The sequence below is a fragment of the Trichoplusia ni genome, chromosome 1 (genome assembly GCF_003590095.1).
Source record: "Trichoplusia ni isolate ovarian cell line Hi5 chromosome 1, tn1, whole genome shotgun sequence".
Lineage (NCBI taxonomy): Eukaryota > Metazoa > Arthropoda > Insecta > Lepidoptera > Noctuidae > Trichoplusia > Trichoplusia ni.
The window spans coordinates 23,066,284-23,083,069 of NC_039478.1; the positions used below are offsets into that span (position 1 = coordinate 23,066,284).

General features: G+C 35.3%; 2 protein-coding genes across 3 annotated transcripts in view; both read right to left on the reverse strand.

Annotated features, from left to right (window-relative positions):
* Positions 1–16,786, reverse strand: part of LOC113499875 (translin-associated protein X-like) — an 87,823-nt gene that overhangs the window by 40,833 nt on the left and 30,204 nt on the right. The window lies entirely within an intron of this gene.
* On the reverse strand, positions 12,808–15,921 carry LOC113499866 (ATP-dependent DNA helicase pif1-like). The gene is made up of 3 exons (XM_026880447.1): positions 15,817–15,921; positions 15,142–15,692; positions 12,808–15,038 (listed from the first exon to the last, which is right to left on the reverse strand). The coding sequence occupies exon 3, from the start codon at positions 14,735–14,737 to the stop codon at positions 12,818–12,820; it is 1,920 nt and encodes a 639-aa protein (XP_026736248.1). The 5' UTR covers positions 14,738–15,038; positions 15,142–15,692; positions 15,817–15,921; the 3' UTR covers positions 12,808–12,817.

Below are 16,786 nucleotides of genomic sequence, written 5' to 3' on the forward strand. Positions count from 1 at the left end.
AATAATAAAACCTTAACCTTAAGTTTATGTTTATGTGGTAATAATTAAAACTAAATATCAATAATTTCTAGTAATTGTATGTGACGGTTGTGACGGCGACCGATTTGTTATTTGTTCACCCAACGAATTTGTTTTTGATTAATGCTCTGTAAGTTAGGAGTCCTTAAAAATTCAGGGTTTGTTCGAAACATTCACATTTCCATGTTGTTTTACGTAGCATTTCGTAGCGCTACGTAGCAAGTCGTAGCAAGCCTCGTTTATTTTGTGCACTAACAACATTTTTGAATTTCTTTATGAAATCAGCTCCACGTTATTAGGATATTTAAAAACATACAAACCATATTATTAAACCGACATAATTAAAATTAGGCAACCAGATATTTTAGAGTTTGGACAAGAACTTTAAGGTAAGCTTTAAAATTGTATATTTATAGGTATATTTCTCCCTCTTAGAAGGTTTTCTTATATTTTAACAAGTTTGTATTTCGAGTTAAGATCTTTAAATAAAGTTCAACCCACGTCACGGTTTACAATACAGCTAAAGTTTCGAACACATGATAATATTATGTCGTGAAGCTGTTCTGGTTGTGGAACTAAACGATGGGCTCCGATATCACACAGGAGTATCGTAACAAGCGTCACAACCAAATCGAATTTCAATTCGTTTGATTTGTTTTAACGAGTCCTTTGATCCAAAAGCAAAACATAAAAAGAATGGTAATAAAAAAATTGACAAAACTGTGACTATAACTGTCATATGAGATTTGTCTTCCAATGGTGAACAATGATTTAATGACAACGTTATCATGAACATGAATTATTCTTAACTTCTAGTCATGACAATTATACCTACCAACGCTCCGCCATCGCGCTTGGCACTAATCAAGCCCCGCCCCGCCACACACAGACGCATACGCTTGTGTGGGTGGCACACAGGGGAAATGTGGGAGTAGTGCAGGAGTAGGAGAAAGGGGTGAGCTATGCCGAGCGTCATGACACCTCCTGTATGTCTGCAGCCCTGGTGATCCAAGACAATTTGTTACCAACATCGTGACCATTAAGTAACGAGTTCTAGGAAGCTTAGAAAAAATGCAAGAATATAAATGTTTGGTGTCAAAATGAAGGTCTTGCTTTGAATTAACCGAAAATATGAATATGTTGAGCGATTTTCTTACGGAAAATGTACTCGATGCGCGCTGTATGTTACAAAGTACTACACATACCAGCAATCGATATTACTTGACGTCGCGGCGCCAATTACACACGGCGAAAACTGCACCCTGTCGTCAAACCATTGAGTTGAAATCCCAACGCCGTAACGTTTTCCTTCCAGTGATTTAACCCCTTCTCGTGGATATAGACGACATTTAATTTTCTAAATATTGTTCACGATTGAAAGGTCTACAAATCAGTTAATGATAGCATATTAGAATAAGATCGTATTAATACTAATGTTTTAACAAACCCCGGTGCGTGGTAGCGGTAGCTCTGAACGTCTATAAAGGCGACCGCCGCCTTTTAACATTGTTAATATTTTGATAGTGACTGTCGTGAGAATGATTCATTATTAAATGATGTAACGGTTTACTCACGCGTATTTATCGGGGTAGCCCGACTAGTTTCGGACCCAACCGGAGTCCTTAATGATGAGCAGACGCGATCCCGCCGCGTCTGCTCATGATTAAGGACTTCGGGCTACCCCGATAAATACGCGTGAGTAAACCGTTACATCATTTAATAATTGTTATTATTACCTTAAGTACTTGCCTACGTCTAATAATATTAAAATGAATTAATTTCAAGCAGAAAAAACAATAGACAACATCAAGAATAATTATAATTGCATAAGTTGATAAAAAAGCTTTACCGCGGCAGTCTCCGAGTGCCACACGTCCTTTTTGTTTTATACATGATGTCTGGATATTTATTATTATTGTATTCTAGATTTCATTCATATCCTTACCAAACTAATTTTATACTTTAAATGAGTTTCTTTTGACGGAAACGTGACTTATGATAAAAATTATTTGATGGAAAAATTCTTGGGTACTTTTCTGATATCGTTTATCAAAAACACACAGATTAAAAAGCAACAATAATTCATAGATTAAAAAAAAATACCCACCCAATTTAAATGATTTGATAATATTTGAATGAAGTGTATTAAAATTTATCAAAATCTGTCCAGACGACTATATAGTTGTAAATTGTCACCGGGTTTGAAGTTACCCTGAAAATAATTTTCCATAATTTTGTCATTCTGTTTCATTTCTTTTCAAACTTCTTGTCTTAGTTTACCTTAAATGGTCTTCATTAGAAGAATCTTTACATTATTTAAACTGTCTGTTTAGACAGTGACAATGATATTATCTAATTTTTGACAATGGAGGTAAGTTTAGGCGCTGATGAGATCGCATTATTTAATTTAATTCGGTGTAAAATAAAACGTAACTATGAATGACCGAGCTTAAGTAAGGATGCGGAATTAAATAAATAAAATACTTTGAAACGACAAACTTGTGGGGATATACTAATCATGTTTGGTATCAAAATGAACGTCTGGATTTGAATAATTTGAATATGAATACATTGTTCGAGAATTAGTTACGATAAAATAACTCGTTCCGCGCAGTTTCCTCGAAAAGTACCGCACGTGAGTACGATCGATATTCCTCGACGCCACGGCGCCAACAACACGTAGTTTTCATAGAAGTAAATCCTCCTCCTTGTAAATGTAACTAACGAATTTAGTAACATTTGACTGTCTCAGATCAAGAGCTTTATTTTGATACCAAACACGACAACATTCCGACAATTTTAATTTGTACCAGTGTAGCGCCCTGTCTAACTAGCACAGCGCTCTTCGTATTTTTAAGATTTGAAACACATAAATATACTCATTGATCACTAAATGATTTGATATGACTAATACATGTAAATATTTCAATAAAGAAGGCTGTTTTGCCGCAAATCCGCTTAGATGGAATGTTCTTTTCTTTATCTTGACAATTTCTTCGATGTATGCCATTGTACCGTAAAAAAATCTAATGACACAGGACATCCGAATCAATATACTATTCATAACTATACTACATAGTTACACCAAGTTATTTGTCTGATGTAGGAGATGGTTCCATACTTTTGTCTTTACTTTAGCTAAGCTACAGAACACAGTTCCAGCTTTCGATACTTAAAAAGCCCGTCCTGTTTTATTAGATCTCAGAATAATTCTAATAATGTGGGCTAAAGAAAAAGAAGCATTTGGGTGACAAATAGCCTAAACTCGATTTCTGGATGATTAAAAATTAAGCTCAATGCAACAACCATTCACTTTTTCCTCTTTTACTTGTCCAAAGAGGAAAAAGTGAAATTGACAAAATTGGCAAGAAACAGGTAAAATTTTGTCAGAACTACCAGGGCGGCAGACACACAGGAGGTGTCATGACGCTCGGCGTAGCTCACCCCTTTCTCCTACTCCTACTCCAACCCACAATTTTCTCTGTGTGCCTCTCACACAAACATACGCGCCTGTGTGCAAATGGGCAGGACTCGATCAGCCGCCATGCCTAATGGCGGAGAATCGGTAGGTATAATTGACGAAACCTTGAGGAAAAAATAACTCGTATTGATAAAAATTTTGACTGACACAACGAGTAAACAATCAGCTATGTCACATAGTTAAAACGTTAAGACAAATCAACCGAATCGAAAATTGAAATTGTGTCATTTTTTTTTTGTTTTGTATTTTCAAAGACAGCCTGGTGACAGTCAGACGAACAAACAGTTTAGCTTTGGTGGCATGAGAGTTTCCAGTTTTCATCAATGTTACTGAGATACAAATTCGTCGTCGATTGGCTGCTATAACTGGCTACGAAAGTCCTCGGGTTGCCCAACTAGGCTGCTAATTGCGCGGAGAGGCTTATTAGGAAAGAAACATACTTTCATTTATCAATTGCCAAAATGACTTTATTAAACTACTTTCAATGTAATATGGAATTTATTCTCTGGATCAGTGAAATTAAAGCAGTTTTACTTTAGATATTATCACCATAAGCTCCAGCAAGTCAATATTTCTTCGTATTCGAATTTTCGTGCAAAGACAGCCAATTCTAGGTTCTTTCCGCTCTATAAATGGGCCAATTTCTTAAAACACAAAATTTAATTTCCTAGCTAAACTACTCTACCCACTTTCCTGACACACTTTTTACACATTTTGATGTTGAGTGTTGTTCGTTATTCTCGTTAAAACTCGCAAACGGCTGATTGCTTAAAAGCGTTGTTTTAGCTAATTTTAGTCTTGAAATATTCTTGAAAGTCCAGGGAAGGTTTAAACGGTGATAAAATAATCAAAGGCTGCAAGAAATACCATTTTTTTTACTTATAGGCGATGCGTAGTTCATAATAATACTGACGTCCTTATGCTCGCTTTGATCTGATGCAGTACTCACTGCAAAACCGTGCCTGCTTTTTATTCAATAAAGCCTTAAAGTTGTATTTGAGATTTTAGGGTTAAAATTATGTAGAATGACACAGTTGAGACTTAGCAGGCATGTCGTAAGCGTTTGTCAATGTCATAATCCAGCGAGGATGGGTCTAATAAGCTCGATCCATGCTCGATCATTTTAATTTCGAGCATTTCATGTAACGACATTAATGATTGACGCTGAAAACCCCTCACAAATGAAAAACACAATTAAAAAATGCTTCGTTACAATGGTTTTGAATTATAGAGTACTAGCTGTTGCCCGCGACTTCGTCCGCGTGGTTAGAAGATATAAGTTATAATTTATACCTGCCTTCTATCTATCTTGTAGGATTCAGTCAGCGTTTGCAATGTAAGCGCAAAAAATGTGTTTTTTTACGACCTCACATTAGAAACCTCAAAAATTGTAGCCTATGTGTTATTCTGATGTATAAGCTATATTGTGGTAAAGTTTCATTCAAATCCATTCAGTAGTTTTTACGTGAAAGAGTAACAAACATCCATACATCCATACTTACAAACTTTCACCTTTATAATAGTAGTAGGATCGATAAGAAGAAATATGCAAATAGAAAGCCTCCTCCTCTTTTAGAAGGAAACAAATTTTTTTTTTTTAATTTTTTTGCTTTTCCTTCTTGTGATCTACTGATAATTGCTGCTTTTTAACAAGTGCATTCTAGAGATCCTTGTCAGCAGTCTCCTGGCAGATATGTTGATAGTATAGATAGTACATTTTTCCACATTGCAATTTTTGTATGTGTATAAAGCTTCATTTTTAAATCTGGACTATTCTGAGATAAGCTAAAAAGTTTGTGTTTTTCGAGTGTGCGATCAAACAAAGACGGATATGAAGACAAAAAAATATATATTTCACTCACTTAATAGAAAGTCAGAGTTCAAGAACCGACCTACGCGGGTGACCTTGTAACCGTCACGATCGATACTCCGCCCGCTCGACCGGCTCTATTGCTGGGCAGCTCAGACATGAAATACGTAATATTACCGAAAGTACGTACCTCTCTTTGATGATGTTTACATAAAACTATTCGGAATGTATCATTGCTATTCTCAGTATAGTAACTTTGGTACATTTTAGTCATTTTTCATTCATAATTTTCGTAAAATCGTCACCAAGCATCCACCGCCGACGAAAAGTGACGAAATCACTCAGATCAAAACGTTCCATTGACAAGTTCTGACGTCGGGATTTCGACTCAATGGTTCTAATGAAAGGGTTCAGTTTTCCGTGAAGCAGTTTTTAGAGTTCCTGTGATCTGCCCGTTGTTTCAAGCTCCTCTTACAGTATGAGCTCCTAGTACCGCATATCGTAATTTTGTCGGAGCTGAAACAGTGTTGTCCATAGATAGTAAACAGAGTCCGGACACGTTACCCAACCACCCGAACTTGATTGTAATATTAATTTGAAAAAGAATAAGAACCATTTTTGATATAATTTCTTCGCGAAGTTGTAAATAAGGCTTACGCGTTGCTGATGCTAACACTTATATACTAGAATTTCATCTAAATTAAACCACTCTATTAGTAAACTTCGTAATAGAATTTTATAGAAGTTAGTAAATAGTATTTTTGTTAGAGCAAAATAATTCAAGATATTGTTTTTTAAGTGTTTTATCAAATCGCTATACACAATTACAACTGTTATTGAGCACATTTATTTGTTTAACCTATTCGAAAGACGGGGACCAGAGCACTACATTGGTACAAATTTAAACTGTCGTAGTGTTGTCGTGTTTGGTATCAAAATTAAGGTCTTGGTCTGAAACAGTCAAATGTAACTGAATCCTACAGTTATAATTAAAAAGAGAAGACTTGAACTCTCTGGAAATCACGTGAAGTCGGCGCCTGTTTGTCAAGTACTTTTGGTACAAACTGCGCGCATTGAGTACATTTTCTATAACAAATTCTCAAACGATGTTAATATTTTCAAATTATTCAAGTCGAGTTCTTCATTTTGATACCAAACATGACTATTGTATCTCAACATGCGACTTTTTCAGTATTTAATTAATTTAATTCTGCATCGTAACTTAAACAGAGTCATCTTAGTTGCAATAAATATGGAAAAGAATAAAATAAATCTGATGACACGACTGGGAAAAGATAAAAAAATATTACAACTTGGACTGTACTTTTTCGTCGGAGCAAATACTTTAAGTTTTGTTAATATATTCCAAAAAAGTTTATTAAATCGGAGTATGTCACGAAACAATCCTTAGTTTTCATGAGACATGATTCGGTTCATATATTATTCTTAAGAAGAATCCTTGAGCTGACCCGAATTTTGCAAGTTACACAAAGCTCTACATTCGCACGGGTTCAAGGGAAAAAGTATGTTGTATCAAATTAATGTTTTGATCTGGGAAAGTCAAATTATAACGAGACCCATACTTAAAACATGAGGCGTGGCCTAGCCCACATCAGTCGGATATTATCAACTCGGATGTTTGAAAACTGATCTGGCAACAAGTCAGAGTGCATCGCATCAGTACCAGGGTCACATGAAGCAAAGGATGTGATAGGACACCGAGACATCAATGAAAATGTTTTCATCATTTCGACGGTTGCGTAAAGTTATAATTTCGAACTAACACAGTAAAATTAACTGTTTCACATTAAAACCGTCATCTTGATACCAACACACTGGCATTCTAATCTAACTGTTTGGTGAAGGTAAAGAAGAAATAAAGAACCAACTCCAATATCATACACATAGCAATAATTGATAGTTTAATTTTGTTCATAGTTTCATCACGAATTTTCCACACCTAAAAGCTTTTTTTTTTAAATTTCTTTTCACTCAGTCCATAAATTAAACCAGTCTATAAGTAAAATTTGTAAAAGAATTTGATAGAAGTTTGTTTAATTTTCAAAATTTATTTTCAATATTTTTTAGTGTGATTGTGTTATAAATGTAAAATACATTTATTTTTGACCCGTTAAAAAGACTGATAGCAGAGCGCTACACTGCTGCACTGGCACAAATTAAAAATGTCGTAGTGCTGTCGTGTTTGGCATCAAAATAAAGGTCTTGGCCTGAAACAGGCAAATGAAACTTAATTCTATAGTTTTAATTAAAAGGAGGTAGACTACTTCTATAAAGATAACGAGCAGTCGCCGCCGCGATGTCGAGTTATATCGATCGTACTCACGTGCGGTACTTTTGGTACAAACTGCGCGCATCGAGTACATTTTCCGATATAAATTCTTACACAATATTATTATATTCAAATTACTGATGTCGAGACTTTCATTTTGATACCAAACATGACTAGTATATCATAACCTAATTCGTTTCAAAGTACCTTTTTTATTATTTAATTTATTTTATTTAATGAAACGGTATCTTCAAGAAACGACGTGCAACTTGAATAAAATAAAATTAATTTTATTACTTCCAAAATGTCATTACTGTGGAGAAAATACCTTATTAAGGATAAATTATTTTCCTTCTTAAAGCCATTTAGCCATTTACACAGGTCACGGCGGGTGGTGGCCTGTGAGGTGGATGGTTACTCGCGAGACTGTACCGCGCGGGTTTTAATATGAGCGATTGTATGTTTAGATTTAAATATTCCAAAAAACTCTATTAGTGAATATCACAAAAAAACACATTTTTACGAGACTGTGTTTCGCCTCATATAACATTCTTTAGTAAAATCCTTGAGCCAACACGAATAACGTTTTGCAAGTTACACAAAGCTTTTCATTAGCACGGGTTCAAGGGAAAAGAATTTGGTATTAAAATGTATTGATCTGGGTAAGTCAAATAGAATGGAACCCTACATTATAATTAAAATATGAGGCGTGGCCTAGCGCACATCAGTCGGATATTATCAACTCGACTGAACTTATCTGGCAACCAGCCCGAGAGTGCATCGCATCAGTACCAGGGTCACATGCAGCCAAGGATTTGATCGGCTTTTCGCCGACGAAAGAGTACAGCCCAAGTCATAATATCAATTTTTTATATTAATGCATTCGTGTCATTACTTTTTTTTATTCTTTTATTTTAGTAACCACAACACACAAATTAAATACTTTGAAATGAATTATATGTTGTGATATCATTGTTATGTTTGGTATATGAAGGTCTCGAAGTGAATAATTTGAATATAATAACAATGTTTAAGAATTTATTACGGAAAACATTTTCGATGCGCGCAGTTTGCTCTCTAAGTACCGAACGTGAGTACGATCGATATTACTCGGACATCGCGGCGCCGACTGCACGTGATTTTCATATCAGTAAATCGTCCTTCTTTTTATAATAACTAATGGATCTAGTAACATTTGACTGTCTCAGATCAAGACCTTTATTTTGATACCAAACACGACAACACTACGACACTTTTAATACGCAACAGTGTAGCGCTCTGCCCAACTTGCAAAGCGTTAATCTATTTAAAAAGTTAAGCAAATAAATGTAACTTCTCTACAATGATTTGATATAATACATTTAAATATTTAAGTATAGAACGATATTTGACAATTAATCCTCTTTGATAGAATTTTCTTGACAATTGCTTAGAATAGACGTGAGTGTAAAATCCGTAAAAAAAACACAGAATAGAGGAATCAATTGTGCTTTTAGTTATAACAAGTTATTTGTCTGATGTAGGAGTTGGTCCAATACTTTTTCTTTGCCTTCCCTAAAAAAATAATTCAGAATGATCTTTTTTGGTGTGAGCATGAAGGTGTAAATGTAAAACAGCTATTTTTAACTTTATTAGTTTCAGTATGGCTTATTAGTCGAATTGGGGTAACATTTCCAGTGTTGACGCGGCATTTTATCATATCCTTTGCGTCATGCAACCCTAGTATTGATGCGATGCACTCTCGGACTGGTTGCCAGATTAGTTTTCAAACATGTCGAGTTGATTATATATGCTATGATTGGGGCTAGGACATGCGTAATACTATCGACTCTAATACGAAAGGTTCTCATTTTACTTTTGAGCTAAAGTAAAGATGCGGAGTTAAATTAATAAATACCTTGAGACAAATCACACAGTGAGATATAATAGTCATGTTTGGTATCAAAATGAAGGTCTTGATTTGAATGATTTGAATATTGAAAACATTTTTCGAGAATAAATTACAAAAAATGCACTCGATGAGCGCAGTTTGCTAAAAAAGAACCGCCCGTGAGTACGATCGATATTACACGGACGTCACGGCGCCTACTACGTGCGATTTTCATGGAAGTAATTCCTCCTCCTTCTTATTATTCTAATTTATTTCGTTACATTTGACTATTTCAGATCAAGAGCTTTATTTTGATACCAAACACGACAACATTCCGACAATTTTAATTTGTACAAGTGTAGCGCTCTGTCTAACTAGCACAGCGCTCCTCGTATTTTTAAAATGTTAAACACATAAATATACTCAATGATCACTCAATGATTTGATATGACTAATACATGTAAATATTTCAATAAAGAAGGCTGTTTTGCCGCAAATCCGCTTAGATGGAATGTTCTTTTCCCTATCTTGACAATTTCTTCGATGTATGCCATTGTACCGTAAAAAATCTAATGACACAGGACATCCGAATCAATATACTATTTATAGCTATACTAGTTACACCAAGTTATTTGTCTGATTGAGGAGATGGTTCCATACTTTTTTCTTTACTTTAGCTAAGCTACAGAACACAGTTCAAGCTTTCGATACTTTAAAAGCCTACTACCCGCCCTGTTTTATTAGATCTCAGAATAATTCTAATAATGTGGGCCAAAAAAAAAGCATTTGGGTGACAAATAGCCTCGATTTCTGGAAGATTAAAAATTAAGCTCAATGCAACCATTCACTTTTTCCTCTTTTACGTCCAAAGAGGAAAAAGTGAAATTGACAAAATTGGCAAGAAACAGGTAAAATTTTGTCAGAACTACCAGGGCGGCAGACACACAGGAGGTGTCATGACGCTCGGCGTAGCTCACCCCTTTCTCCTACTCCTACTCCAACCCACAATTTTCTCTGTGTGCCTCTCACACAAACAAACGCGCCTGTGTGCAAATGGGCAGGACTCGATCAGCCGCCATGCCTAATGGCGGAGTATCGGTAGGTATAACTGACGAAACCTTGAGGAAAAAATAACTCGTATTGATAAAAATTTTGACTGACACAACGATTAAACAAGCAGCTATGTCACATAGTTAAAACGTTAAGACAAATCAACCGAATCGAAAATTGGACTTGTGTCATTTTTTTTTTGTTTTTATTTTTAACTAGCGAGCGATCGATCGCCCAAGGACAATCCAAGGTGGAAGATAATTTCATATAAGACTCGAATCGACGGCAGCTCGGTGAGAAAATTTGATCAAAGATTTTTGCGAAACATTTTGAATATCTCTAGTCTACTCTAAAATATTCGAAGACGTGCTTAGATGTCTTTTTGCTGATATTTTACACCTTAAAGTGGTTAAGAGCTTGAAGGTTGACAGATTTTGTTTTATGCGCTCGTAAATTGATCTTAATTCAAATTCTTAATTAGTTAAGGTCGAACATAAAAAAAACTGAGAGAAGGTTGTACTGCAGACTACAAACTGTCTTCTTCATAACTAAAACTTAATAATAATTAAAAAACTAAGAAAGCAGCGTTCTTCAAAATCAATTCCAGTCCGCAACCAAGTCCTCAAATCAAAACGAACAAATCTTCAAACTTTAAAAGAAAATTGTTGAAATAAAATCCGATTAAGATTTCTAATAAAACATTTTATCTCGCCATGTCAAGTAAAAACCACGGGCTGCCACCAGAGCTTAGAGTAAAATTGTTGTAGTAGAGAAAGCGAGAAAGAAGATATGCGAATCATATAGCTTTGTCTCAGTCTGACAACTAAAACCTGCCACATTTTGAAGACTTCTGGAGGTGGTTGTAGGTAGCTACTTTTGGATCATACTCTCGAATGGTTTAAGGTAGATTTAAATGAAATCGGGAGAGAAAATTATGATCTTAAACGTGGCTGAACACTCTTACCGAATGCGGATTTTGTTTTCCACATTACAAATCTAATTTGATTTGATAAAAAATAGCCCGTGTAACGAAAAATCGCTCTTATACTGGTCAGTGTTCAAAAACGTTAATATATTTTTCACTCATCCCCTCGGCCATCTGAACCTCTACATAACCCCAGTATTTTTTTTTTTAATTAAACGCACAATTTAAATAAACATAAAAACGTTAACTGACTAACTCGACAAGAAGGATAATTTGAAACCTGTTCTCACCGGGGGCGTAGCTCAAGTGGTAGAGCGCTCGCTTAGCAAGAGAGAGGTACCGGGATCGATACCCGGCGCCCCCAATTTGTAGCTACTTCTTTTTGTGTAATTTTTCAAGTATATTATGCATATTTTTATATTTTTTTTAGGGCCATTTTCACCACCACCCAATAAGATCCCGTTAAATTACTTTACAGATTCTTTAATAAAAAGAATGTTTTTTTTTTTTCAATTTTCAATTCTAAATTGAATTGCGGCCAAAATTTGTACGTCTGGTTGGTGGCATTGTTAAAAACTGAAAATAAAAAGCTCTCATATATTTTCTGTATAACCAAATTGTAATATTATGTAGTCACCAAAAGTTACCAAAAATCGATATGAAGCTGTCAACTTACCGTAATTAACAAACAAAAAACTTCTTAGTCTTTATAACAAAACAAACTTTATCAAAAACTTAGAAAGCGGTTATGGATGTGATGCCACAGATTACCACAGTTTTTTTTTTTTTAACTGGCTTGGCTGTTCAGCCATTCATGTCAATGTCAAGTTAGGGAAACAGATACTACCACAGATTACTAAATAGGATATGCGAAATTTGTATAGGTTTACTATTTGTATTATTTTCAAAAAATTATAAAATAGTGCAATAGAATTTAATTAAGTAACCACGTTTCCGAACAAACTTAATTAAGTTACCACGTTTCCGAACAAACGATGCTCTTTTAATATAGTCTATGGCTGTGAATGACGTTGACAATTCGTAACGCGCGTTTTTTAAAATATGCAAAATTAAATGTATACTTTTCAATATTTCTGAGAGATTTTCTTAATATTTTTTTCCGTAAGAACCATCCTTGGACTTCCACAAAGATTAAAAAAAAAGAATTATCGAAATCGGTTCAGCCGTTCACACGTGATGCCATGACAACGCGAAACGGGTTTCATTTTTATATATATACTAGCGGCCCGGTACGTGCTTCGCTACGTATAAAGTGAAATAAAATAAACAAATCGGAACATCAAATTCATTTATTTAATCAAAAAAATATTTTATTTAAAATCGAAATCAATTGCTAGCTATTTACAACACACTTAATCCAAAACATTTGGATAAACAATATTTTTTGTTTTTCCATTTTGAGCATAAATAAACAAACGGCTGGGGGTACCGACTCTGGAACAGGCAACATATAACTGGCCATGTGAAAAACAATGTTCCTCCAAATTCACACCACAAACGTGAAGTGTTTGACCTTGGGCCTTGTTGATGGACATCGCAAATGATAAACGCACAGGATATTGTAAACGTTTGAACTCAAAAGGCATATCAGTTGGAATCATAGGTATACGCGGTATCAAAACAACTTCTCCTTTTGATTTACCAGTTAAGATCGTAGCTTCAATCAAATTTGGCAATAACTTTTTCACTGCCAATCTGGTTCCGTTACACAGTTTTGGTGGATTAATATTTCGCAATAATATAATCGAAGAACCAACTTTCAGATTCAAGCAATGCGGTGGCATACCAGCCGGCTCCAATGAATTTAAAAATTCAATTGGATAATTCATTGCCTCATCTTGATTCATAACACTGTCAATTGATTTATATTTCGTGACTACGCCTGGCAGTTTCGCTTGAATTTGAAAATTAATTGCATTGACATGAATGTTTTTCGGTGCTAAAATGGCGCGTTCTGTCAACCAATCATGATTTCTGTAATTCTGAACAATATTCGGAAAAACACATTCAATCAATTCATCTATCGATTGCGCAATTGTACAAAAATTGTTCGGTACAGCGATCAATCCGTTGGTTCTGTCGATTTGTATTTTGCCGTCACCAATTTCTAACAATTGTTTTGAGAACTCATGGGCAGCTGGATCATTTTGTAGGTGAACACGCATATTAATGTTTAGTGTCAATTTTTGTAGATATCTCCAAAGAACTGATGACTTCAAGCAGGCATTTATTTCATCAGCAGGAGTTGATCGAGGAATGACAGGCAATGTTTGACGAAAATCCCCTGAAAGTAATATCAAAGCACCACCAAAAACCTGTTGATTACCACGTAAATCTTGCATTGTTCGATTGAATGCTTCTAGTGATTTTTTATTCGCCATTGTACACTCATCCCATAAAATAATTGACGTTAATCGCAGAACTTTTGCCATAGCAGAATTTCTCGATATATTGCAAGTTGGAGTTTCAATCACCTGTACATTCAATGGCAATTTTAATGCAGAGTGTGCGGTCCGACCACCTTCTAATAATGTAGCAGCAATTCCCGAAGATGCAAGTGCTAGTGCAATTTTCTGATCTGATCGAATAGTCGCTAAAATCAATGATATAACGAACGTTTTACCTGTGCCACCAGGTGCATCCAAAAAATATAATCCACCTGCATTATTGGAAACGGCTTGCATGATTGTATCATATACATGTTTTTGCTGAATATTTAATTTGGTTATATTCGATTGTACAAATAAACGCAAATCATTACAGTTGAATTCCTGCTCACGTTGCAATTCACGATCAAACAAATCATGCATGGGACGATTTGGTGCGGTCATACCCAATTGTACTAATGCTTTATTTGCAATCGTTAGACATATATCTTCAATTATTATCAAAGCTTCGTTGCACATTTCCAAGGTAATCAACAAATCAGGATTTCTTGCATGATGACGCATACGAATTAAAATATCTTCTGCCATATAATTTTTATATTTGTTCCATAATTCAAGTGGATTTGATGGCATACATGTCGATAATATAATGGCAAATAGCATTCGTATTTGTTGTGGATGAGCTGACGTAGATGCATCATTAAGTGTTGAATCCCAATGTGCATCATCCTCCAACAAATGCAAGAGTTGACATGCTTCACGATATGTTTGACACAAATGACCGTCGACTGTTCTTAATTCTTGAAATGATTTTGGGCCATTGACGTTAACTAATAGCAATCGCAAATAAAAACACTCAGCATTGTTTGGATGTACTGTATACATTCTCCCAATTGCATCTGTTTTGAAAATGCCTGAATGCCCATCGACTGCTGTTCCTTGTTTACGTCTTTGAATTTTTTTTGAAGACACATTCCATGTATAGTACTGAGGCACTTCGGAATATAACAAATTTCTAGCAAATGTATCAGTTTCGCATAATTTGAAAAAAGCTGTCAACGTAGTCGCTGGTGGGTGTGCTGCTCTTTCCAATGCATTTGCTTCATTAAAATAAATACTAAAATTGATGATCAGCGTCGGGGTATGGCAATAACGAACCAGCTTGATGATAAATCTGGCCCTGAATCTGTAACATGTATACAATTTTAGGTAAATCTTATATCAGTTTTTTTTTTAATATACTTTATGCTTCAGATTGATACAAACGAAAATCCTGTTGAAGTATTTACCTTAAACGTCGGCATAAAATTATCTCTAATAATTTTAGTTGCACCAAAAGAAGTCATTTGAAATGCCGAATTGTATTGTTGAATATGACTCAGAAAGTGCTTCGACGCTTGCGATGTCCCAAAAATAAATGAATACAATGGTTCGGGTGGAGTTTCTAATGCTGGCAATCTCACTTTGCCATTAGCACAACACATGCCGGGTGTTTCACCTCGAAAGTTAGCCGCATCACAATGTGGACATATTGCGTCCATCATTCCAATGTATCCATACATACTATAATCAATCTGACTGTTGTAATTAAAAGCAGCACGCATCATTTCAGCCAAAACAGCACGACCTATTCGTGATGGCCGTGCAAGATTCAGTACAGGTACTGGGTTAACAAATCTATTGCGTGCATTACGTTCACGCTGCGATGCATTAGCTTGTGCGCGTTCATCTGCAGTCTGTGATCGTCTTAGTAATGCCACATCATTTGCATTACGCGTTCGCCGACCTATATTTGCTCGTCTGGCTGGTGGCATTTTTCCCGTATGCACATATGTTTTCGCTTAAAAATCGAAAAAAAAAAATTAGAACAAAAAAAAAACAAATTCCCAAGAAGCTGTCGCATATGATGCCATGTGAAATCATATACGGCAACTTAGAAAAGTATACATAAATTCAGGACTCACCGTTTGTATGAATGCACTGCAAATGCAATTATGTGAAAAGAAATTTATCGCTGATAATATGATTTAATCAAACCACGTCCAAAATGAATTGACGGCATGAATGACATAACAACGTGCTTGTCCTGTCAACAAAACTTCAAAAAAGTTTCTGTGAAAAAAGTTTCTATTGAATTCATTTATTACAAAAAATGTGACAAATGAGGAACCGCTCGACCGATTTTGTGCAAACTTCACATAAACCATCTACTAAATATGCCGACCAAATCCTAAGCATTTGGTTTGGATAGGTGAGCCCGTTCTTGAGTTATGGAATTACAACGAAAAGTGGCATTGATTTTTATATATATAGATAGATATAGATATAGAAGACAGCCTGGTGACAGTCAGACGAACAAACAGCTTAAGTTTGGTGGCATGACAGATTCCAGTTTTCATCATTGTTAATGAGATACAAATTCGTCGTCGATTGGTTGCTATAACTGGCTACGGAAGTCCTCGGGTTGCCTAACTAGGCTGCTAATTGCGCGGAGAGGCTAATTCGGAAAAAAATATACTTTCATTTAGTTAACGTAGCAATACGTAGCATTTCGTAGCCATTCGTAGCAAGACTAGTTGTATTCTTTAAGAATTAAATTTATTATTTAAACTACTCTACCCACTTTCCTGACAAACTTTTTACACATTTTGATGTTGAGTGTTGTTCGTTATTCTCGTTAAAACTCGCAAACGGCTGATTGCTTAAAAGCGTTAGTTTAGCTTATTTTAGTCTTGAAATATTCGTGAAAGTCTAGGGAAGGTTCAATAAAGCCTTAACGTTGTATTTGAGATTTTAGGGTTTAAATTATGTAGAATGACACAGTTGAGAGTTAGCGGGCATGTCGTAAGCTGACGTATTGCGTTTATCAATGTCATAATCCAGCGAGGATGGGTCTAATAAGCTAGATCCATGCTCGATCATTTTAATTTCGAG